The sequence below is a fragment of the Bos indicus x Bos taurus genome, chromosome X (assembly GCF_003369695.1).
Source record: "Bos indicus x Bos taurus breed Angus x Brahman F1 hybrid chromosome X, Bos_hybrid_MaternalHap_v2.0, whole genome shotgun sequence".
NCBI lineage: Eukaryota > Metazoa > Chordata > Mammalia > Artiodactyla > Bovidae > Bos > Bos indicus x Bos taurus.
The window spans coordinates 130057280-130082880 of record NC_040105.1 but is presented as its reverse complement, the minus strand read 5'-3'; the positions used below and the strand labels follow the sequence as shown (position 1 = coordinate 130082880).

Sequence of the window (25601 nt, the reverse complement as noted above, 5' to 3'; positions counted from 1 at the left end):
ATGGCTGATAAAAGTTGTAAAATAGATTAAAACAAAAACTAAAATAAGGTAGAGTACCCAGTGTCCTCAGACTCTCAGATCACATGGGAAGTACTCAGAAGCCCCATTCAAAATTTCTAACGTCTCCATTTACTTCCTCATTCATTTCCTTTCAGTATCATCATTCAAAATAATAATTTAAAGCTATGGTTTTTTCCTAACTTTTATTAAAGTTGCTAATAGTTTGACAATAAGCAACAATAATGTGTCATCTATAATATTTAGCTATATCATACATTCAGTAGGTTTCAGGGAGAGTCAAGACTTAGGACTTGACTCTCATTTGTAATATTCTATGGAAATATATATTGAGTTCCAAACAACTAATTTTAAACCTATATTTTAAAGCCAGTACATTAGTATGTCAGATTGAACATTTATGCTAGTATGTTGTTTGGCTCCAGTTTATAATTATTAAGCTATTTCATGGTTTTCACAGGGTTCAAAATTATGGATAATAATGGAATACCTGGGTGGCGGTTCAGCACTGGATCTTGTAAGTATTTTTAAACTATTACACACACACATCCATACTTTCACTTTTTCTTTTAATTGGAGTAAGCATTGGCTTTTGGGCAAGCTAAGTGGTTGCTTTAGTTAATATGTTCACTCTGCCTTCAGGACTGCTACTCTTAACATATATTCAGCTGTATTGCAGGTTCTGCACATTGCTGGCATTCTTAAAGTATATAAGAAATGCAAACAGCTTAATAAAATTCCCTCCAAATTAGGAATGAGTGTGTGAGAGTTGCCATCAGTTTCATGTTTTACTTTACATGCTTATCCCTGAGAAGACTGAGTGTTCTTAGATTTTTGAAGAGATCTCATCCAGATAACTGTTTCTAAATGTGGTTCTTGGGTTTTGACCAAGAAGCCCTACAGACCCAGCTCTCTGCAGAGTTCTCTCTGCCTTTCTGTAGGTGATGTGGAAATGTGATGGCATTTTTGTCACAATGACTTGGAAATGCCACAGCCATTTTAGCAGACCAGGCTGCTAAAATCCTGCAGTGTGAGGGAAAAGTTCTAATAAATGAAGATGTGTTGTGCACAGAATATTATTGAGAAACACTGGTTGTTTTCCCCCAAGTGGTGTCATTCTATCAGTGTTGTCCCTCCCCCTTTAAAATTGTTATTAATATGACATTGTATTTAAAATGCAATATGAATGACTAGAGACAACTTTGTGTGATAGAATGACTACTGGGCTGGCCTATGCGAGTTTGAGTTTCTAGGGCTGCCTCTGTTTATAACTAAGTCTGTGACTGTGAGCCAGACACATAAATTCCTTGGGCTTGACGTCCTATAAAACGAAGTTGCACTAAGTTGTCTTCCATCTTTAATATTACACAACTTTTATATAATATGCTCTGCCTTTGAAATTGGAGTCTGCTGTTTCTAAAAGTAAAGTGTTTTGATGATTAAGATCACCGAGTAATGTTTTAATTCTTATTTTTTTTAAGTAGAGATGAATTTCTCTGACTGAAAGTGATCAAATATTTCTTAAAGGCTTTAATATTGACTCCCAGTACCTCCAAAGTTTCAAATAATCCTATGAACAGAAATGACCATAAGCGATTTTTCCTTCCTTTAGACAGAACCATATTTAAACCATTCAAAAGAAATGGTAATTAAACTTGATGGAGAGCCTCATCTTCTAGGAATTCATCTCAGTTTAATCAGTTGCTGAGTTAGGCCATCCTTCCTTGTTTCTAATCTAATTCTTACATCCTAAAGCTCCATTTCATTTTTTTTTTCTTTCTCGCTCCTGTCTAGTGAGAGAACATAACTGGTATTTCTTTAGCTAATAGTCCTTCATGCATATGGAGTCAGGTCTCATTCTCACCATTAAATGATCTCAGCTCTATTTGTCTTGTCATGTAGTTTGATTAAACAATAGTTTATTCATTAGCTCCACAAGAAGCCTCACAATTGCTCTAGGAGCCTCCTCCTACTTTTTAAATATTAAGAATCCTTTCCAAATTTATCACAGTTACCTTAACTGGCCCCCCAAAATGTTTACCATGTCACTTCCCTGTTTTGTAGGCATTGGCAAGACAAAGTGCACTGCTTTCATCAGGATCTCTGATAGCAACGGGAAGCACTGGACGGTGCCCCAGCCCTAACTAATACAATCTGTATCCCCCAAGAGTAGTTGGGGCAGTTTTATGAAACCTCTGAATGAAATGATTGTGAGATCTTAATCTCATTCTGAGCTCTGCCTAAGTCCAAAAATAACAATTAGCATAAATTCAATGAACTTAAACTGTTTTTAGCTGTGTAGTGGCTAAAAATCAAGACACCTAGATCCTGTCCCCAGTTCTGCCATTGACTAGCTGGCTAATATTGGGCAGACTATTTAACCTGTGACTCAGATGTTCAAATAAGAAATTAGATGAGTAATCTCTCTAGTTTTCTTTTTCTAGCTTTAATACTTAATACTATTATGATTTAATTATAAACCTCATTGACTCGACTTTGTAGGGAGAACAAATGCTGAGAACATACTATTCTTCATTTAGGAGAATGCTGTCGTTTGGAGGAATCTAAGAAAGGATCAGGGTTAGAGGAGGGCACTGCTACCAGGGACAAGAGAAATTAAAAGGAATGCTGGGCAAAAGTGTTCATCCCGTTAAACTGGTGCCTGACTATTGTAATATGATTATGACCAGTAATTAAGTTCAACACTATATAGTATATGGACCTTCCCCAAAGGCTCAGCTGGTAAAGAACCAGCCTGCCAATGTAGAAGATACAAGAGATGTGGGTTCAGTCCCTGGGTTGGGAAGATCCCCTGGCGAATGAAATGGCAACCTACTCCAATATTCTTCCCTGGAGAATCCCATGGACAGAGGAGTCTGGCGGGCTGCAGTCCATGGGGTTGCAAAGAATAAGACACACCTTAGCAACTGAAAACAACAACTATATACCTCAAGATTTCCTCCCATTCTTACAAAAAAAATCAGTTGTGTGTGAACAGACTTTGAGCATACTGTACATTATTTTATTGAATTGATTATACCTCACTTGTTTCCAATAAAAATTGCAGTGGCTTACAACAAAAACACATATAATAAGGTTAAGATGATAAAACATGAGCACCAGGGGAAAAAGTTGGAAACAATATGCTAACCATAAGAGAAAGCATAGCAAAACATGCTGCATTAGGGACTGGCTGGAAGTCAAAGCAGTGTGGGAGAACACCCCCAAGCCTGCAAATGTCCCTCTCTTGAATATCCTCAGTTGACAACAAAGGCAAATCATACAAAGCCAGCACCCTGCCCTGGGGTAGACGTGTTAGCTATTAGAGACATGGTAAAATCTTCAGTCTTTGGAGAGAAGCTCCATTGTGCGCTCCAAGGACAGTGGACCAGGATCTTGGCATCATCTCTCCCAAGATTGCATTGGAAATTTTTAAAAAGCAACCTCTATTCCATCTATTTACTTTCCTTCTCTTTCCAGCTCCTTTTTTTCTCCTTTTCTGATCATTATCATCATGCCTAAGGAAACATTTTAACCACAAGGTTTGGGATAGTTTTCTGTCTGACATGAACAAGAAAAACCCAACTCTGCCACCACCCCACTCCCATTTCCCTGCCACGGAAGTGCCCTTCCCATCCTCCTCCAGTACCCAGTTAAGTGAGATTGCGTTGAATTTTAAACTGGACCTGAGTATACCAGATAAGCTAATGTGTCTTTAGGACCACTTTTCTGTTGGTTTTTACTAAAGTATATTTTTAAAATGCTGTATTATTCAGACCACTTTTAGAAATCCTTCAGAATGATAGCTAGTACCTTTTATATGGACCTTGCCCAATTTTCTGAGTGACTGAGAATATACCTCCTCTGGCCCTGTCAACATTTTATAATCAATGATACTAAAGTACTAGTCTTAAGTAGTATTACTTGACATTTATCTTTAAGTTGCTTGGTAGTACCTCAGAATTTCATTACCAGCAATCAATAAAATAATATACCATTTTCACCTTTTAGATGACTTTAATCACTGGTGTTTAAATAGATACTTTGGGGTGGAAGTTGATACATTTGAAAGTAAATAGATACTGTTACCTAGGAAAGGCACCTACTGAACTATAAACATCCCTGAAGTATACTATATATCCAGAGCATAGTTAATATTAAATAGTGAGACCGAAGTATGGGTTCTATTTTAAGCTGTTAAATTTCAACATGAAAGTGCCCTTTATTCAGAATAAATATGGCATTCATGAAAGATGAAATACAGAAGGTGCCAAAGAGCTGTGAATCCCTCCCAGTGTGAGGCAGAGTGGGCAATATTTGATTTTCACCACCTCTTCCCTCCTTCCAGCAAACAGAACTCTACCTCAGCTCTGACTTTAGATTCCCACCCTTTCCTGTAATAATATTATACAGTCCACTGTTTGTGCTTTATGAGGTACCAGAATTTTTAAATAACCATTTATTTTAAAGAGAGATTTTCAGATATTCCATTACAAATTCTCCTGAAACTTAATCATTGCTTTCCTTGTATTGCAGTTGAAACCACTGGCTTTAGTACAGGGATGGGGAAAGAAAGGGAAATGTGTTATGTTTATTTGAAAAACTGCATCGCTCCATGATTTGAATTTCTTTTTACAATGAAAGTTTGAATAGTTTAATTATTATATTCCTAGCTAAAACTTAAATCTGAGTCTCCAAAAAGTCTCTATGCTTTATAATGTTTTTGAAATACGTAAATGTTAAGAACGGTGCTACAGCAGACCCATATGATCAGATTGGGTTGCTGCAGAAATCTTATGGACCATCTGATCTAAAAATCAGTTCAGTGTAAATATTTAATGTTTTAAACAGCAAATGCCAAAATTTAAGTAGTTGATATATTTTTTCCTATCTGTCATGACTTAAGCATGTTCCTTAGATCTTTAATGTAAATATTTAAGAACCTCAAGATTTGAAGCTAATATATAGTTATATTATCTTTCAAGATTAAATCTAATCATTAAAATCTAATCATTGAAAACCCTTTTAGCCCTTTGACTTAACTCTCTTCACCCTTAAGAATTTTCTCATTTGTTTAAATACTGGCTCAATAAACAGAACTGCTTCATTATATATAAGCAATTCCCTTATTTCAAAGATAATGTTAAGTTTGAACTTTATTGTTCCAAACTTTTACATGTATATGTGTGTCTTTCCCCCTAAGCTGCGAGCTGGTCCATTTGATGAGTTCCAGATCGCTACCATGCTAAAGGAAATTTTGAAAGGTCTGGACTACCTGCATTCTGAAAAGAAAATTCACCGAGACATAAAAGGTATACAGAAGTCTAATATGAACCTGAGAAAAATAGATGCATTCTGAGGAAGCTGAGTTTTTTTTCATTTCCTTTTCCCTCCTAGCTGCCAACGTCTTGCTCTCAGAGCAAGGAGATGTGAAACTCGCTGACTTTGGAGTGGCTGGCCAGCTGACGGATACACAAATTAAAAGAAATACCTTTGTGGGAACACCATTTTGGATGGCTCCTGAAGTTATCCAGCAGTCAGCTTATGACTCAAAAGTGAAGTGTTACCTATAAACTATTTTGTTTTTAATATTGTTTTACATAGCATCCTATCCTATTTAATAAACTGCCTTAATTCTCCTTCCTCTTAGAGTATTTCTAAAACTAGAGTCATGTCAAATTTTGCCGCTAAATCATAAGTTCCCTAGATGCTGGTAATACTGAATATTTGGATCTTCTTCCCTTCAGTGGCCTTCCATCCTACTTGGAATAAATCCAAAGTCCTTACTATCACATACATGGCTCTCTACTGTCTGGCCCTTGTCCACCTCTGCCTCATCTCCCACCACTCTCCTCCATTTTCTACCCATTTCAGCCACAGTGGCCTCTTTACTGGTCCATAAACACAGCAAGTCCCCTCCAGCCTCAGGACCTTTGCACTTGCCTCTCCCTCTTACTGGAATAACTTTCCTCTCAATCAGATCTCTGCTTAAACATTACTGACACAGAATAGTCTTCCCTAGCCATCCCATGTAAATTTGCAGCCCTTTTACCTTATCATTCATTACTCCATTATCCTGATTTTGTATTTTCTTCACAGAACTTAATACCATCTGACATCCTATTGTTTATTCATTTATCTTTCTCTTCTACTAGAACATCAGCCTCTTGAGAGCAGGAATTTTTGTCTGGTTTAGTCACCACCCGAATTCTTTGTGTTTGGAATGCAGTGCCTGGCACAAAGTAGGGAATTTGATACTTTTCTAAAAAAATGAATTGTATCAAAAAGTTATTAACACCACATTTCTTGAGACATTTTAATATTGTATGACCATTAGACTCCACAGGTTATTTTGTGGCAGAATGTTAGAATGGAATTTCAAGGTAATTGTTCTTTGCTCCTTACCTTAGGCTGACATTTGGTCACTGGGAATCACTGCTATTGAACTAGCCAAGGGAGAGCCACCTAACTCCGATATGCATCCAATGAGAGTTCTGTTTCTTATTCCAAAAAACAATCCTCCAACTCTTGTCGGAGACTTCACTAAATCCTTTAAGGAGTTTATTGATGCTTGCCTGAACAAAGATCCATCATTTGTGAGTATATGTGCTATGACCGTTGTTTTCTGTGGTCAGATATACATAGAGCCAATGTGGTTTGTTCAACAGTAAGGAATACAGTGCCTGTGGAAACTGTCTACAGACCATCCAGGAACCTGACTGTCCCGTCTGTGTTGCTAATTTTGTTCGGTTGTTGACAAGATCCGTAGTTCTTCTCTCCTTCCCCTGCATCTTCTTTTTTTGCTATGTTCCCTAGCACCTTCCTCATTCTGTTGATCGTTTCCTATTTCAAGGGGAAATAAAGTTCATTTTCTAGGATGTCATTAAGAAAGTATAACTATGCACAATGATTTTTATTCAGCTGTTTTCATTTTTCATGAAAAGTTGTTGGTGTTTCATGATTTTTTATTTAATGTTCAGAAATTCCAACATGAAGTTGTATACTTTTCCTGAGTCTAGTGAGCTCCGTTCATTTAGTTGGCAAATTTGATTACAGTTGTTTTTTTGTTTTTAAAATAAAGTTGCCTAAAATATACAAGAACTATCTAAATTGGATGTAACTATCATAGGTTGCTAATGAATATTCTGATATTAATAAAATATTAGGGAGGAAATATCCCCCACAGCACATGGTGTTTTTATTTAGATGCAATATGAATTAATGTGTGATGGAGAAGGGATTACTGTGGGGGTCATATGATGTGTGCAGATAATAAGAAAGTTATAGCCTTGCTAGTTCTCATGCTTTTTTCCCAATTTACAGTAAATATAATAAAAGTATTTTCATGTACAATCTTGTTTTAAAATTTTTACTTAATTATTGAAGTCCTGTCATGTGTTTCTCTGCTTTGAAGAAAGCCCTGCCTGCCTGTTTGCTGCTACATAGGCCACCTTTTGCCACTGGATTTTAGCAAGTTGATACCAAAGTAGTGAATTTAATTTGGTTGCCTTGAGCCACTTCGGAAATAGAATTAGCTATTGTCTTATGGCATTTTAGTTATCCTCATATTTATAGACAAACTTTTATACCTTTCAGCTTAATAATTGATAATGATTTCATATCACTCTTTGCAATCATAAAAAGCCTAGAAATACTGGTATCCTTCCTTTTTTGTTCCTTAGCGTCCTACAGCTAAAGAACTTCTGAAACATAAATTCATTGTAAAAAATTCAAAGAAGACTTCTTATCTGACTGAACTGATAGATCGATTTAAGAGATGGAAGGCAGAAGGACACAGCGATGATGAATCTGATTCTGACGGGTCTGATTCGTACGTACCAATTGTTTACTTTTTATGTAGATAGCCCATTTCAGTATTTCATATCTTTTACTGTGAGCTGATACGCTTTCTCTAGCATAAAATATAAACCTTATTCTAAAGTGTGACTTTAGAAATTGTGAAAATCTTTTAAAATTGTGGTCTGTGAAGTACAATGAATTTGGAAACACTTTTTTTTTTTTTTTTTTTCTTCTTAGAAGTGAATTTCTTTAGTTTCAAATGGTCTCAGTCTAACCCCTAGTGGATACTTGAGTATATTACAAAATTTTGGAACAAGATTGCATTTAAGGTGTTTTATTAGCTTGCCCAAAGTGATAAAGAGCAATGTCTTCTCATACTTTCCTGGCAACCTGCAAAACCTCTCTGGAGAACTAACGTTTCTCACCTCTTGGCCATGTACCAAACTGTGATCAGACCGGTACATTGAAGTATTCATTTATATCTGATTTGTACCCCCTAAAAGTTGCATTATTTTTTAACTACAGCATTTATACTAACATTTGAGCCTCTAACTCCTTAACTTAATTTAGACTACAGAGTCTGTAGGCTACACCAGAATTAGCTCCTCTGCTAGTTGAATTGACACAAAGGCAACACCAAATCTCTTCAGGTAATATCTGCATTTATGAGAAATTGTCCAACTTTTGAAAGGTCTAAAAAGTACCAAGGTAGTTGTCTTTACTCTGTTCTAATGGTTGTTGGCCTTTGCTGCCCATTAGTCAGTCATGGAGCCTTTAAAAATGTAAATTAACTATACTCCAATATAAAATAAGATTAAAAAAAAAAACACAAGCCACACTACAGGAGATCTTGATCTAGTCATTGAAGGGATTGGGCCAGGACATTATATATAGTAAGAGACCTTCACATGTGATTCTGATATACACTTAGAGCTGGGTACCATTGCTACTCTTTGGCAGAAAGCAGTGTGTATTTGAAACTGAGATCAAATGATTTTTTTTATACATTGGGACAGTTATCCATTCAGAATCTGTCTGCACTGATTTGATATTTTCCCCAAGCTGTGTCATTTGGGAACTTATAGAAATATCTTTGGCAATCTCTTTAGGGAGTCCACCAGCAGGGAAAATAATACTCATCCTGAATGGAGCTTTACCACTGTGCGAAAGAAGCCTGATCCTAAGAAACTACAGAATGGGGCAGTATGTATACAGAGATGATCACTTCCTTTTGGTAGACTTTTTCGAACTATAAAATGAGACAGTGTGATGGCCAGAAATTGTTAGAATTTAATACCCCTAAATGCTTGTCTACCTCACTGTGGTCCACAGTATGTTTCATTTGCCATTCATTTCAAACTAATTAAGAAAAGGTCATAGAAGTCATTTAAGTGGCCATTGGTATGTTTTAAAACAGAATTGTGCATATTAATTGTAATCCTAGAAGTTAGAGGCCTCTGGACAATGGATGGGAATGAGTGATGTGAAGAAAGTATGGAGACTTGCCTTGTATTGGGTCTTTTTTGAGGAGGACGCCAATGAATGCACGAGTGATTATTTTAATTTCATGTGTATAATCTATAATATTTGTTCAAAGGAGCAAGATCTTGTACAAACCCTGAGCTGTTTGTCTATGATAATCACACCTGCATTTGCTGAAGTAAGTACAGACTCATAAGCTTTGGCTATCTATTTTAAGAAGTTTAGTAATTTTAAATGTTATAGCTATTGATCTTTCTCAGCTTAAACAGCAGGATGAGAATAATGCAAGCAGGAATCAGGCAATCGAAGAACTGGAGAAAAGTATTGCCGTGGCCGAAGCTGCCTGTCCTGGCATTACAGATAAAATGGTGAAGAAATTAATTGAAAAATTTCAAAAGTAAGCTTGAAATGTCATTTTTAAAAAACTATTTTGACATTTTCTGTTGGATGTTCATTTATGATGTGATAATATGATTACCTACTTATTTTGGTTATTCCTACAAAGTCAATTCTTAATAGTCATATAATTGAAAACTGTTTTGTGTGCCGCCCATCTGAAATATTAGCTTTTGGAATTATCTGCACACATTACAAGGTAGTTTTCCACTGAATGAAATGGCCTGGTTGTTTTTCTCTCTTTTTTTTTTTTTGTTAGTAGGAGTATAGACAAAAGGCCAGGGGGCATATTCTTATTTGGACCCTTGTAAATACCATTTAGGAATGCTTTCATTCTTGCTGCTGTTCTTATCACAGTGCTATTCACAGTTTCAGTGCTATAGTTCATTAAGTTTAACCCCCATAGGAAAAGTTAAGGAAAGGATTTTAGGTAGAGAAACTCAAATGAAGATTCTGAAAAGTTCTTTTGGTTGATTTCAGTTTCTATACTGTCTCTTGAACTGTTGCTTTAACTTTGTTCACACTCAGTAAAGTTCTTACATTTAATTGTTAAATTCCCTTTTAAAATGCATATACAAACACAACTTCTTAGCTCAAGCAAGTTATAAAGCAATACTAATCTTAGCCTTAATCTCATTAGATGGCTTCTCAGTGTATCTTTATATTTCTTTGTATTTGTAATGCCGCTGGGATCAAGTTGGAACAAACTATACAGCTGTAAAACATACTCTGCTAGATCTTTTTAGCTGATAAAGCCTATTTATATTCATCAGCTAAAACCCCTCTTAAAATCCCTTAGTTTTTCTTAAATTAATTTATTTATTTTAATTGGAGGCTAATTAAAATCCCTTAATTTTTAATGAAAACCTCTCTTCTCTTTTCCAATTTGCAAACAAATCAATTGGAAGTTGTAAAGTCAGACACAGAAGGGATTTTTTTTAACTTCCTTATATTTTAGCATCCGTATGATGAGACCCAATACAGTTGTGTCTGCTGAATCACTTCCTTCACTGGAGAGTTTATACAGATATAAGATAGACACACGCATACTTATACATCATTTAAATTTTTCCTAATTTTATAGGTGTTCGACAGATGAATCCCCCTAAGAAACTTCTCGTTATTGGCTTCTATTTCATATGGACCCAGAGAAACCCACCAAAGTTACTTCAAGCTTACCAATGCTTAACTCATGAGCTCCATGTGCCTTTTGGATCTTTGTGACATTGAAGATTTGGAAGAAGCTATTCAACTATTTTGTGATGGTGTTTATCATTTTCTATTTTAAAGAGATTATTTTGTAAGGAGTAACTTTTAATACTATAGTTTCACCTGTATTCTAGTAAATGTTGAGACAGTTTTGCTTTTAGGTATCATTATTGCTTAAGTTACTAGGATGAATACTTTTCATGTTTTGATCTTAACTGTACACTTATGAAACATACAGGTTGTTCAAAGTCATCGTAAATATTCAACTTTTATAATCATCAAACTTCAAAAAGCTTTTTTTAAACACAGCATATTCTAAAAATGACTATTGGTGGGGAAGCAGAAACAAGTCACACATTCTTAAGATAGAAGTTTTTGATACGCTCTTAGAAATGAAACCTGGAAAAGTATTGATGTTTCTACGAAGTGGGTATGATATTCCAGGCAGCTCAATAATGATTACATTTGAGAGCCCTGCGTCTGTAGTGTTTAGAGGCAACATGTAGCAACAGAAGTACCTCTTGTGTGCAGTATTTACTTTCTCTTATGGAAGAGATGGTTGATCCTTATTTAACATGGTTGGGAAGTTAAAGCAATACCAATTAGCCAAGGATGAATTTTCAGTAATACTGGAAGAATAAGGATTCGTTTTAAAAACCAACTCAAATCGCATATTATATGAGTGGATTTGGGGAGCTTAAAAGAAGGTGATTATCATGTGATTATAAATACCTGGTCAACAGGTATGAATATAATTTAAACCAGCATATTTTTGTCATGGTCTTAAAATGTCCTATAAACTATTTATACATTTTTGTTCTTCATAACTATCCAATACATAAGCATCATTTGTTCATTTTTGAGAGGGTATTTAAATAAGCATTTTCTAATTCATATGAAAATAACCATAGTACTGGATGATTTCTGTCCGTACAAAGGTAAGTTAGACTGTACAGTTAATTTTCAGTTATATTTATGGTACTGTTACATGGGTAATACCCTTTTCTTTTAAACCCAGTATACATATTATGCCTGCCTAAGTTCTGAAGTGGGGCTGTATTTCAGTAGTTGTAGAATTATTGATATTAATTAGTTTTGATAGTTTGTTTTATTGTTTGGATCTGCACAATTTGGGTTTTGCACAAAAGTCATTTTAATAAAGCTCAATAATTGCCAAATATTAGAAGATGTTCTTCAAGTGAAGAATAAGTTTTTAGTCAAAGTGGCCATTACCTCCTCCTCTTTTGTAATAATACAGACACTTGAATAAGTTGTTGTTGTGTCATATGCCAAGAAAATGTTTTCATTGGTGCCTATACTGTAATAATTACTTTTAACACATTTTATTTTGAAGTAATAGTTGAGTGAAAATTTTCACCTGCTAACTAACTGAAACTCCATCACAGTTTATAATTTGTAGAGGCCTGGTAATAATTTTGCAACTCATGTATTAAATGAATATTTTTATAAAAGTAAAAGCAACAAATTTTTAAATTGATTATTTGAAACTTTCAGCACAGCTGCATTATGAATAGAAAATTGTATTGCTTATTCATTTTAGTTATTAGTCCTGTAAACTGTTTCTGGGTAAGCATACTTCAATGTTTTGGGGGGATTTAAAAATAAATATTTAAATTTCATGGTCCTTAATGTTTGTTTTCTTGAGGGGTATGGTATTTTACTTATTTCAAATTATTTCTCCTTTCCCCTTTCATTTATTGTTGGAACTTTAACATCAGAGTTTCCATTGGAAACTAGAAGATATTCTTCACAATTTTATTATGCATTGATTATAGCTCCAATGGACTATAATTTGAATATCTGATTTCTGTCCTGCTTGAATATCTGTCATGATTTCTGCCTCCTGTCCCGACAAAATTATTAACAGAGTCCTCTTTCACTCAAAAATGTCCTTATTAGGTTAGACAGTAAATTATATGGTCACCCTAATATAGTTTTATAGAAAATCTTATACAGATTTGAACCCTGTATTTCTCTTGGAGAAACAAATTTTGCAAAGATTTCTGGAAATTGAGATGAGAAACAGCATATAATCATAAAGGAGTTTGGGTTTTTCCTATAGAAAAGGTCAGAGATTAACTTAATGTAGCTTTGAGTATCTATATGATTAATACATAAGTGATTGGGCTTCATATATTCTTATTATGAAATAGCTATTGTAGACTTGTGAGTTATTGGATTTGGTTCCAGGAGCAGGAAGGAAAGTGCTGGAATTTTAAAAAGCAGTAGAGTGAGGTTTATTAAAAGGGATTTTTCTGGTGTAAGGACTAGGAGAGTAAGAAAACTATTCCATCTATCTTTTATCCATTCAGTCATATATAAAAATAACTTGCTTATATAATTGCATCATTTCTTTGATGTAATTACCTAACATTATCTTGTAAATATGTTGTACTTACAATTAAAATAAAAAAAGAAGATAAAGTTCTCAAATAGAATGCTATATACCTTTCAAGGGGGAATAATAGAGAAATCCTGAAAGGGTCAAGAATAGAATTTTGGTTCATTAACTCAGTGTGGAGTATTATCCTTTTTCTTTTCAGCTACCCCATTTCTGCCACTTCTCCATCCCTGACTATACATTTTCACCTGCTTCCCTCCTTTTCCTTGTTCTCTAACTATGCCTTCCCTTAATTATAGGCTAGAGACAATCACTTCTGAAATTGATTAAAACAAAAGGAAGTTCATACTTACAACTTGTTTTTTAAGTAAATGGGTTTCCATCACTCTTTATTAAAATGCTATTCATCTCATTTCCTTGCCTACATGCATGCAACAAGATATGGCAAAAAATTAATTCTTGCAGAAGAAATTAGATAAACAGACCAACATGTTAAGTTTTATCTTTCACTACATATTATAGCTAGTTAAGAATAGAGAATAAGTCAAACATCATATTGTCCTCATCAGCAGATGTCTGATTTTAGAAACTGACCAGTTCATGAATTTCCAAGGTTTAGCATTCTGCCACGTCCTAGATTAATTATAAACTTGTATTCTGTTGAAAGGATCTATGTTCCTTCTGTTCCTGAAGTACAAGAGGGCCATGCTCCCCCTAATATATGTTATAAAAATTGAAGTATTTTAACATAAAACAGGACCATTTTTACTGGGCCCCACACAAATAATGAGGACTGAAACCTTTAGTTGCAGTGTTGTTAAAATGACCAACACAGTCACAGTCTCTTATCACTAAATGATATCAGAAGCCAGTTTTGTATGCCAGTCCATACTGTCACTGTTCTTACTGTTCTTCAGTGTTGAGGAGCCTGGCCTTCATTTATAATGTCTCTATGGGGAAATGTATAATAGAGATGACAAATACCCACCTCACTCTGCCTCAGTGCTGGTGAGGAAAGGGCATGTTCCAGAATGATTCAGAGGGAATAGAAGAGAGGCTTGAGGAATGAGGCAGTAGCTGGATCTTTCATAAGCTAGATGCCCAAGCTTAGAAGAGTCCCTTAATACTAGTGAATAGTAACAGAAAATGGTTTTTGCAGAAAGTGCCTTATGTTTCACCTAAGTGAGTAACATGGAATTGGTCTCGACATGTTCATAGGGTTCACATTTTAGGCTAAAAAGTAATTACATGGTTTTTGCAAAGTCCTATCTTCAGCAGTTGATGTATTGAAAGAAACATCTTCATCTTCTTCATCTAGCTGTAGACTACCAGAAGACAAGCGGATTCTGGCCATGGGCGACCTTATTCCTTTGTCATACAAAGAGTAGTAGTCTGGTTTAAGAATCTCTGACTCAGAATCACTGGATTCACTAGGTACATACCTTTCTGTAGCTCCCTGATCCATTAAAACTGTTGGAAACTCCTGCTCTGCAAACATATATGTTAACAGGTCAGCTTTACGACTGAGAGCAGGACAAGGCCCTAAAGGTCTAAATTCTGACCCAAAAGGAAATCGGATCGTTTTCATGTCTGATTGGCTCTGGGAACGTTTAGGGGTTGGCTCTTGAATGTTATATGCAAATGTATCTTCTATAGTTGGATCTTGCTCTTCTAGATCTACATTCACATTGCTCCTACCAGTAGTCCTGGCCATAGCTTCTTGGAGTTCTTGAAAGTCTTGCTGAAAGCTCTTCATTCTGATGTTCCTTGGGCTTCTTTTGGCTGACTTCACTGCAGTAGACTGTAGACAGCTGTCTGGTCTTTCCCTTTCCTCTGCCATGATTGGAGACCGTCTGGGCACCTGGGGTGGTCTGTCCACATAAAAGAAGACTTGGGGGGGCATAATATCAACCTGCTGACCAGTACAAGGAATATAGGGCACATCTGTGTAAGTAAGCTGCCTTGCTGGACTCACTTTGCTTGTAAGGCCAGAAGATGTGCTCATGGGATTGTCAGCAAACTTAGAGCTTGTTTGGAAGGAGCTTAGAGGACTCCTTTCCTCAAAGTAGTCTCTGGGATCAGTGTCAGGATCAGGGTCAGTGATAAAGACTGGGTCTGTATAAATAAAAGGGAAGGAGGAACTGCTTTGGGACTGATGTAATGATGTGGGATCTGCCTCTGGTTTGGAATGCTCCAACTCAGCTGCAAACGTCACCTCCACTGCAGAATTTCTCCTCCTGCCATCCAGCACAGGCTCAGAGGCGTGCACTCCATTCACAGTTCTGTAGTACCCACTGCCATAGCCTAGTCTCAGATCTTCCACCTTGAGAGAAAGGACAGGCGAGTGAAAGAAGGAAAAAGCCATCTGGTTGGGGTGGGGACAGGCATCTAAATCAGCCTTTGATTTCGCAAAGGTAGTTTTTCACAAAGTCATTTCTACCCATGTTCTCTGCCAGGGTTGATAAATACGTACATAAAAGGTTCTAACTTGGACCGCATCCCAATATATGTGCTTAAAAATAGACGTAACACTACCCTTTCTCAACACCATCACACTCCCGGCCTCCACATTCTCTATCTACTTGAGCCCCAGCCTTGGACTTCAAGCAGTATGGCTGAGTAGCTATATTCACGAGCCGGGAGTTCTGCCTTTTGGTCTTGGCTTGGCTCTGTCTTTACTTGCTGTGTGACCTCAAGTAAGTCTCCTAACCTCACTGTTCCAGCCTCCTCCCTCCCTTCTGTAAAATGGTGGGGAGGAACGCTGTGAATGGCAGGAGACGATTAAACATTTGATGATACCTTCCAGCATTATAACTCTGTGATTCCTTTCAGATAAAAACTGCCTCTGACTTGAATGAAGACAGAGTTTATGAGACCTCTAATTAGATTTTTTTAAGGGAGAGCAAAAGAAAAATGAACATGGTTCATACTATAGAACTCAAATGAAGCTATCATCTCACAGTTCCAAGATAATAGCACTTTGTTCTTAAATTAACAAAATTACATAGCAAAAGTACTTTAAAATATTAACCCAAGATCTCATAGCTTCCAATAAGACTTAAGATTTTCATGGGTAAAAAGGCGAAGCTTTTAGTTTCAAAAATACAGAGCCATAGAAATTCATTTGGATCTACATTTTGCAAGATGTTAGCAATACAGGTTGCAGTTTGAAGTTGTACCAGATCTTGTCAGTCCATACAGTACACACAGCAGTGTACCCAGCAGTCTTCTATTGGCTGGAGATACTGAGTTGACAGACCCCAGGAAGTTAGCCTATTTGATCACAGTAACCTTTTTACACCTTTTTACATACTGGGAGATTCTGGCACAATCAATTCTTGGAAGCATTTGAAATGTGGATGCATTACACTTACGTAAACAAGAAGAAATTTTCAAAAACCTTACTTGTTTTGACACATCAGAGAGGAGGTCTGGGGAGGACCTGCACTGTCGTTCATGGTACTGAGATGGGTAATGTTTCCTGAAATCCCCAAACAGAGAAGGAATTGAAATAGTCTTCATGTGAATACAGGATCCCTCTAACACTCTAAATTCATCTTAAAAAATTACCATCACAGAGAGAAACAAAACCAGGTTACCTTTCAAATGGCAAGCTCTTCAACCTCCCCTTTTTTCCATATTCCAAAAGTTGCCTTTGGGTTCTTCCACTGTGAGAAAAATGAGATAAACTATTTTATGAATGCTCTTCATAAGCCAGTAGGCTACTAAAACTCAAAAGCATCATTTATTGTTGAAATCAAAAGAGTCTGGATGAGTGACATATGTCATGAATCTGTGACCACGTCGCTGTGCTGTGCTTAGTGGCTCAGTCATGTACGACTCTTTGCGACCCTGTGAACTGTAGCGCACCAAACCAGCATGTTAATAATACTCATTTATCCAAGAATCGGGCAGAGCAACCTCAACTACTCAGAACCCAGAAAACTTTTTAAAGCATCTGAACAGGGCTATTTAACAGGTACAAACTCTGGCCATGAAAACTAATATACTTTCCTTTAAAGGCCTTTCCCCTTCCTCCAAATTTACACATAGTTTCTATTGAGGCTATGTGTCTGGTTTCCCAACCCATGACAGGAGAAAAACACCCAACTAAACAGTAGAAGAAAGTTGCTCCAGTCAGACATACACTAGCAAAGAAAACCAGCTGACTGCTGGGAGAAACACAAGAACCAAAAAAGAAATCATGAGCATAATAAAACCCCAAAAGTCAGGGCCATTTATCACTATGGTGCAGGCTCTGACATGCTACCCCCGCCCTGAGGTTGTCGCTGTACCACAGCTGCTGGCAGAGGATAATAAGCACTGTTTATAATAACTCAGGTCATTAAGAAAAGGGCAAAACATGCTTAGTATCATCTGTTTAAGAAGACAGAGATTTGTAGAATACATTTTGGAACGATTCCATAAAAATATGTACACTGTAAAAATCCCACTTTTTACTGAGGCAGGCTTCTACTACTTGAAAAATCCTTTACAGGAAGCATTGAATTAGAATTTTTATCTTAGCTAAGAGTTTGAAAGTCTTTCAGAGAATTCCTAGGCTGGTGCGTTCAAGTAAAAACAAGTTCTTATTTCGACCTCGCTTCCTTTTCTCCAAGGTGTTAACGTGTAGTATGGAGCCTCTACTACCATATTGTTCAACCTCTTTAATCCCTTAGCCCCTACAAAGCTTTCTCACCCTATCTTTTGCCTAACCATAACCAAAACGATGTTGTTGAACTAGCCCTCCCATGGCTAGCATGTAAGTTGCACATAAGGAAAACAATAGGTTCATTGACTACATTTTCTCCACAGTATATGCCCCTCTGTCCTTGCAGAAATTCTGATCTAACCCCTTAAGTGGGGTGTACTCCTTCCCCTGCCTCTCTGTTAGAAAATATTGACTTAATGAGTTACACAGAGAATGACCAGTTAAGGATATCGTCCTTTATGTGATTGAAATGGATTCTTTATTGCTTCTAGAATTCAAGCTGTTCCTACTGCCTTCCCTGTTATTGAAAAGAAATTGTGTGTTTAGTTTGCTTATGTGCAAGATTTAATTACCTGTAGCGGAAACTGGAACCCTTGCTGCAGAGCAGGGTTTTGGGCTTTGATTTGGGCTCTTCAGAAAGTCTGAAGAAAGCGTGGTACTCCACACAGGTTTTCCAGAAAGCTTTGCAGGCATCTCGGCTGGCCATGGTGAACTCCAAAGTATCTTTGCACAACACCTGTATAAACCAATTTCTATCAAGCAAAACATCCTTCAAGAATATCAAAAACCTTCAAAGCCCAACGCCTGCTAAACTATTGGTCCAGGGTCCACATCCGGCTTCTGATTTTCCACTTGGCTCCCTTTAGGCTTCACACCTACTGAAATCAAATGATTGGCAACCTTCCGAGGAACAGACAGGGCTACTGCTCAAAAACAGAGCCTTCTCTATGAAGCAAGTCTTACTCTGCACACCCTCCTCACCTCACACCCCCTTTTACCCCCTCTTCTCTGCCAGGAACATTTTATGAAGTTGTAAATTAGGTTAAAATGAACATCAAAGGGCACCCTTTCAAGGTGACAAGAAGTTATAAACGACCAACAGGAAAGGGGGAGGGAGGAGATTTTTCTTACAAATGGTAGGCTTTATAGGATGACTGCGTATACACGAGTCTTTGTAACACACCAGCTAGAACATTTCTCCCTCTTTATGCTGCCTTGTTCTATGGTGCTGTGTGATGCTCATTTAGCTTCTCCTAATCTGCTGCAGAGGAGCTTGGTCTTACAGACCTAAAGTACAAGTTTGCCCCATCCCCTGACTCACTATATACCCCCAATACACTTTGCTCCTCCCCTTCTCCCATTCCTCTCCAGGTCTCTGGATACAGCCCTGGGATTCTCCACAAGCTTCACACTAGATTCAGTCTTCTGAACTGCTCACATGAATATTTTTATCTAAGGCTAAGATCTGTAGTATGAATTATCTTTAGGCCAAAAAAGTAGCTGATACATATCTTCCATTTCCTTTATAGTCATAAAAATTCTTTCTAGCCCCTTTGTCTCACCCTGTACAATGCAGCCTTGCCCAATAATTGCTTCTTTGGCTTAAAATGTACCCAATCCCCACATCCTGCTTTGGGAAAGAGTAGGTGTTCAGTTATTTGGCACATAGTAGGTGTTCAATTTTTTTTTTTTTTGCTTCAGGAAAGATGAAAATACTTTATAAAATCAAGCAAATAACTTTGAATTAATATGGACACAATCTTAGATCTGGGCTCCCTCATTTGACTTATCAAATCCCTGAAAAATGATGTCTAAGGAGACTTGTCTTTCATCCCAGCCACCCCATTTTCCTATCACTTTACTCATTCTGAACTGCCAATAGGATTTCTTAGTGTTTTGCCTTTAGTGAAAATCTGACCAAAGCCCTGGTTTATTTATATAGAGGCAAAAAAGGAAGCACATCACTGGTTGGGGCCAGCCAGCTTTCACCACTCACAATCCAATCATTTGCAGAACCAACCAAGAAATCTCAAGTGAGTAGAAAGTAAAAGAATTTATTCAGAAGCTACTTACCAAGATGTTGGCATGAAGTTTGATGAGAAAATGCTTTCTCTTAAAACTTAATTTTCGGATTTTAGCCCAGTTGAAAGTGTTGATCTTTGTATTTCCCTATAACAAAACACATGGCAGATTTCAGGATGAATATCAGCACAGGCTGGTTTGTAAGACAATGTGAACCTGTTGGAAAATGCATCACATGAACAGGGCTGTCCTTGATCTATCTCTTGTATAGACTGATCCAGTTGTATTAGGTAAAGCGTCTGCCCACAATGCGGGAGACCCTGGTTCGATCCATGGGTCGGGAAGATCCCCTGGAGAAGGAAATGGCAACCCACTCCAGTACTCTTGCCTAGAAAATTCCATGGATGGAGGAGCCTGTTGGGCTACAGTCCACGAGATCACAAAGAGTCGGACACGACTGAGTGACTTCACTTGACTATGGCCAGAGAAGGCATTCTAGGTGGGACACAAACCTGCTCTGAAATGCAAGTAAGAAGGGAAAGGTTTCTAACCAGGATAGGGAGGTCACAGAAAAAACTACTTTGGCAACTAAGATCCATCTAGTCAAAGCTATGGTTTTTCCAGTGGTCATGTATGGATGTAAGAGTTGGACTACAAAGAAACTGAGTGCTGAAGAATTGATGCTTTTGAAGTGTGGTGTTGGAGAAGACTCTTGAGAGTCCCTTGGACTGCAACGAGATCCAACCAGTCCATCCTAAAGGAAATCAGTCCTGAATATTCATTGGAACGACTGATGCTGAAGCTGAAGCTCCAATACTTTGGCCACCTAATGCGAAGAACTGACTCATTGGAAAAGACCCCAATGCTGGGAAAGATTGAGGGCAGGAGGAGGAGGGGACGACAGAGGATGAGATGGCTGGATGGCATCACTGACTCGATGGACATGAGTTTGAGTAAGCTCTGGGAGTTGGTGATGGACAGGGAGGCCCAGTGTGCTGCAGTCCACGGGGTCACAAAGAGTCAGACACGATGGAGGGACTGAACTGAACTGAGGGGTCCTCTGCTTTTCAAAAGTTTGCTTTATGCCACTTTGCTTTTATTACATGAAAAACCCACATTATTACCTGTTTTCACTAACTCAAAGAAATCCAAAGAGGAATTTTGCTCTTACAAAAAAAGGGGGGGAGCAAAAATAAAAATCAGCATTTGTTTTGCATCAAGGTGTTATAAAGTAGTGCACATGCCAAGCAGTACGAGTGGCATCTCTATGCTCCTTCCCCAGGAACTACACTCCACTCAGCAGCTCAGCATCCAGCCAGTACTTTATCTCGATTTATCTTGTACATCCATTAGGAAGATGTGTCCTCAGGTTAATGCTTCTTCACTTTACACCATGTCAGCTAGGAAAGGTTTCATAGGAACGCTCTACTTTTGAAGCAGGGGAAACCTGCACTTCAATAGCTTCTCATTAGAAAGACCCTAATGTTGGGAAGGGGACAACAGAGTATGAAATGGCTGGATGGCATCACCGACTCGATGGACATGAGTTTGAGCAAGCTCCAGGAGTTGGTGATAGACAGGGAAGCCTGGCATGCTACAGTCCATGTGGTCACAAAGAGTCGGACACGACTGAGTGACTGGACTGAACTGAACTGAACTGAATAGCTTCTCTAATCTCACCCCTTCCTATATTTCCAGATTGAACTGCTTAAAAAAATCCCATTTATCCTGCCACCTCATTTACTCTAAGACCTTCAATAGCTCCTCACTCACTGCCTGAATCAACTTGAAACTCTTTTGGCTGGATTTTCTTGCCCTTATATTGACTATAACTTTGATCCCATTACTCCCAGAAAACACCTTTCCATCCAACTCTGTACCTTTCCCACTGCCCCCACAGGTCTCCTCATTCTCCTACCAGAATGACTTCCCCATGGTCAAGCCTTCTTGCCAGCTCTGATGGCACCTCGTCTAGGATATTCTATAGTACTGTCCCAGCCCACACACGTTTCCAACTCCTCTGCACTCCTTTAGCTCTCCTGGACTACCCGAACAGATCAGCTCTTTTGGTTTTTATTCACATGGTCCAAAATCAAAGGGGGTACAAAAATAAATATATTGAGAAGTCTCACTCCCACCACTGCCACTCCTATCTCTGTCCCCATCTAACCATTCTCTACAGGTAACCACATTTTTCTGTTGTGTATACTCCTTGTGCAACTAAAGTAAATATGATAGATTAGCTTTTGATTATTTATTGTCTGATATTGACCATTCTTTCTCTGGTCTTTCAAAATAAATTGTGACTATCTTAATGACAGGAGCCATGTGTCATGCTTAATGTTAGCTTCTTAATTATGTCATCCTTTATCCTTTTCAGGGCCTTCGCCCATGTGCCCTTTCCCTGGAACACTCTCCTTCATCTGCCAACCTTATCCCTTTGGTGTTGCTTAAATGTTAAGTCCCTTTCACATGTGTTACTGTATCATCCTGTTTCTTCTAGCACAAAGCATATCACATTTTTTTATAATTACTTGCTTAACTGTCTTCCTCCTATTAGCATTTAAGTTCCATGAAGTCAGGATCATTCCTGTTTACCTCTGTACCTCTAGTGCCTGGCGCAGAGTGGATGTACAATAAATATACTGATAGAAAGATGAATGGATTGCTTCCCAACTATAAATATACTCAAACTCATTGAATTGTACCATTAAAACAGATGAATTTCATGGTATGCAAATTACAGCTCAATAAAACTTTTTTAAGAAAATAATACAATGAAGAACATATAGAAGGCACTCAATACATGAATATTCTTTGACTAGATTTCATGTAGGACAAAATAGACCATCTGTATTGTTCCCAACTGTCCGCAGAAGTAGTCACACTGAAAGAGATCACAGCTAACATGATGATCTTGCCCCCCTACCCTCACCAACTTCTCTCATGCAACAGGAAATAGCAAGAATCAGGATCAGCAAGAATGATCCATGTATATGTAAAACTGAATCCCTTTGCTGTATACCTGAAACTAACACAACATTGTTGATCAACTATACTTCAATATTAAATAAAAAGCTTAAATAGTTATTACAGGATAGTGGTTATATTTCTCATAGCTGTATAATATATCCTTGTTGCTTATCTTAAAAAAAAAAAATGAATCAGAGTTAGAGTGGCCTGGGTAAAAATTCCCTCCTGGGTGAACAGGTATGCCTGTGATCCATTGGGTCTTCTGGCCATCAATGTGAGTCTCATGCTGTAAAGTTTACAGCCAAATAAATTAAAAAGTGAAGATTTTTGTAGCCAAGTCTGTACCTGACCTGCTTTGTGACTTATTTCAGTGCTATAATTCGGTCCTGGAGGTCAGTGGGTCCAAAGCCATCCCTTGCTTTCTCACAAGGGGTTCACTCCCAAACGTGTCCAGGTATCTGCCTATCATTCTGAAGGTTCTTAAACTTTAACTTGGATCTGAATTCACTGAATATTCACAGATATAGAAGTCTAAACAGACTGAAAAACTGTTGAAAATAGCCTCTGGCCACATTCCTAGGCGTGAGGATTAATGATGATGGAGGACCAGAGAGCCCTGAGTTGGTTTCTAACCTGGAAAACAGAACCTTGGGGAAAGGATGAGTCTCTTAACAGTAAAGATTTCTTGCAGGGTTGGGTGCTAATGCCCTATTTGTGGGCACTGGGCACCTCCAACTTAACTAGTAACTGAATGAGAAACTCTTTGGTTTTTTTCTGGCAGATTTGGACAGGCTGAATGCACTTTATGTCACAGCCTGGGCTTTTAGGATGCCAAAATCTGTATTCTTTAGGGTCTAAAAGTTCTGAAGAGCCTCTTGACTTCATCTCTCCACCATGCTGGCTTGATCTAACATGTGAGCTTCTGAGAAAACAGTCAGTTCTAGGTTGCAAAAGGAAACAGAGCGCATCAAGGGGAGGGAACTTACCTCAAACTCTTCCAAGCACTGCCTCCCTTTCTGGCTGGTAGTAAAACTGAGGGGAGGGGTCACCTTGAGAATGGACACTCAAGTTTGAGCCAAGATAACCCCAAAAGCTGAGGACTTTAAAGGAAAGGAGCTGTTACCCGTAACACCAGTACACCCATGTGAGCAACAGCCAGGTGGATCTGCATCCCTTCACCATCACTGGCGGGGTGTGGCCTGATGCCATACATGTCCAGCTTCCTCGCTATGTCCAGTAGCAGAATGTCAGATTCAGCTGGGCTCCTGCCACTGCAAGGAGAAAGAATTTATGAGCCTAATAAATGCAGCAAGAATGACACCTCCACCCCGAGAGTTCCAAGAGGAACTCAATGTTTTCTTGAGCCTGTGGTGTTACAGAAGACTCTTGAGAGTCCCTTGGACTGCAAGGAGATCCAACCAGTCCATCCCAAAGGAAATCAGTCCTGGATATTCAATGGAAGGACTGATGCTGAAGCTGAAGCTCCAATACGCTGGCCACCTGATGCAAAGAACTGACTCATTGGAAAAGACCCCGATGCTGGGAAAGATTGAAGGCAGGAAGAGAAGGGGAAACAGAGGATGAGATGGTTGGATGGCATTACCGACTCAATGGACATGAGTTTGAGCAAGCTCTGGAAGTTGGTGATGGACAGGGAAGTTTGGCGTGCTGCAGTCCTTGGGGTGGCAGAGTTGGGCACGACTGAGCGGCTGAACTGAACTAAACTGAAGCTTCTCTGACTTAAAAGCTTGCTTTTAAGTGTCTGTCCCTGGCTTCAGTCTTTCCTGCCAGTGGAATAGGTGGAAACAGGTGCCAGTGAAAGAACTTACATGTGCTTCTGATGAAAGTGCACGATCTTGCTCTCTAAATCATCTTGGTTCGGTAAATACCGGGTTTGTGCCAAGTGTTTCCTATCTGTTTCTTCATGAAAGTCTCCCAGTTCTGCTGCATGACAGAAAAGTGACATATTTCACATTACCGTTGATGAGTTAAGCAACGGAGCACCCAACAGACCCTCTGAGTGCCCCCAAACAGCCCTTTCTTGGAGGCCAGTGCAGCCCTAAACCTCCCACCACACACTTGATGTGTATTTGTTTTGTTTTAGGTTATGAGTAGTGGGGGAAGAACTAACTGGTTCTTCTTCAAATCAGAAGCAGTGGGCTTTTATAAAGTCTCAACAGAGGAAGTCACAGACACGGTGTAGGTCTTAGAGGCTCCAGGATCATAGATAAATGTTATTTTCTTCTCCCACATTCTGTTTATGATCTCTTCTGTTCCTGATCAGTCCCTGTTGTGAGTTGAATTGTGTCCTCCCTCTCAAAGTTGTATGTTGAAGTCCTAAACCCCCAGTACCTCAGAATATGACTGTGTTTAAAGACAGGGCATATAAAGGAATTATTATGCTAAAATGGGGCAGTAGAGTGGGCCCTAATCCAATTTGACTGGTGTTCTTCTGAGAAGAGGAAATTTGGACACACAGCCAGACACCAAGAATGCAGGTACAAGAGGAAAGACTGCGTGAGGATGCGTCAGGAAGGCAGCCATCTGCAAGCCAAGGTGGGAGGCCTCGAAAGAAACTGAAAGTGCTGACTCTTCAGTCTTTGATGTCTAGCCTCCAGAGCGGTGAGAAAATAAATGTCTGTCATTTAAGTCGCCTAGTCTGTTGTTGTTCGTTATGGTAACCCTAGCAAACTAAGACAGCCCCCTAACCTCACTCTGCACTGATCAGACATTATTCAGAAAGGAGACTATAAATGCCAACTACAATGTAAGCCAGCCACAGCCGTTCATCACTCTGTACATTGGAAACCTAGTAAAACCCCGCTATATGGAATCCCCAGTAGGTGA

General features: G+C 38.3%; 2 protein-coding genes across 3 annotated transcripts in view; one reads left to right on the top strand and one right to left on the bottom strand.

Moving 5' to 3' along the window:
* STK26 (serine/threonine kinase 26) overlaps nucleotides 1–12550 on the top strand; it is a 66325-nt gene extending 53775 nt beyond the window's left edge. For both annotated transcript variants that reach the window (XM_027533836.1, XM_027533837.1), the window contains 9 exons: nucleotides 479–535; nucleotides 5222–5330; nucleotides 5416–5573; nucleotides 6429–6614; nucleotides 7701–7849; nucleotides 8928–9021; nucleotides 9416–9478; nucleotides 9561–9697; nucleotides 10781–12550. In XM_027533836.1, coding sequence (XP_027389637.1) covers nucleotides 479–535; nucleotides 5222–5330; nucleotides 5416–5573; nucleotides 6429–6614; nucleotides 7701–7849; nucleotides 8928–9021; nucleotides 9416–9478; nucleotides 9561–9697; nucleotides 10781–10805 — 978 coding nt within the window. In that variant the 3' untranslated portion in view covers nucleotides 10806–12550. The remainder of the gene's footprint in view (nucleotides 1–478; nucleotides 536–5221; nucleotides 5331–5415; nucleotides 5574–6428; nucleotides 6615–7700; nucleotides 7850–8927; nucleotides 9022–9415; nucleotides 9479–9560; nucleotides 9698–10780) is intronic.
* An 849-nt stretch (nucleotides 12551–13399) lies between these two features.
* FRMD7 (FERM domain containing 7) overlaps nucleotides 13400–25601 on the bottom strand; it is a 34385-nt gene continuing 22183 nt past the window's right edge. Inside the window, exons 7-13 of the mRNA XM_027535471.1 lie at nucleotides 24584–24698; nucleotides 23878–24025; nucleotides 19833–19928; nucleotides 18332–18495; nucleotides 16867–16935; nucleotides 16673–16748; nucleotides 13400–15590 (exon numbers count right to left, since the gene is read on the bottom strand). Coding sequence (XP_027391272.1) covers nucleotides 14496–15590; nucleotides 16673–16748; nucleotides 16867–16935; nucleotides 18332–18495; nucleotides 19833–19928; nucleotides 23878–24025; nucleotides 24584–24698 — 1763 coding nt within the window. The 3' untranslated portion in view covers nucleotides 13400–14495. The remainder of the gene's footprint in view (nucleotides 15591–16672; nucleotides 16749–16866; nucleotides 16936–18331; nucleotides 18496–19832; nucleotides 19929–23877; nucleotides 24026–24583; nucleotides 24699–25601) is intronic.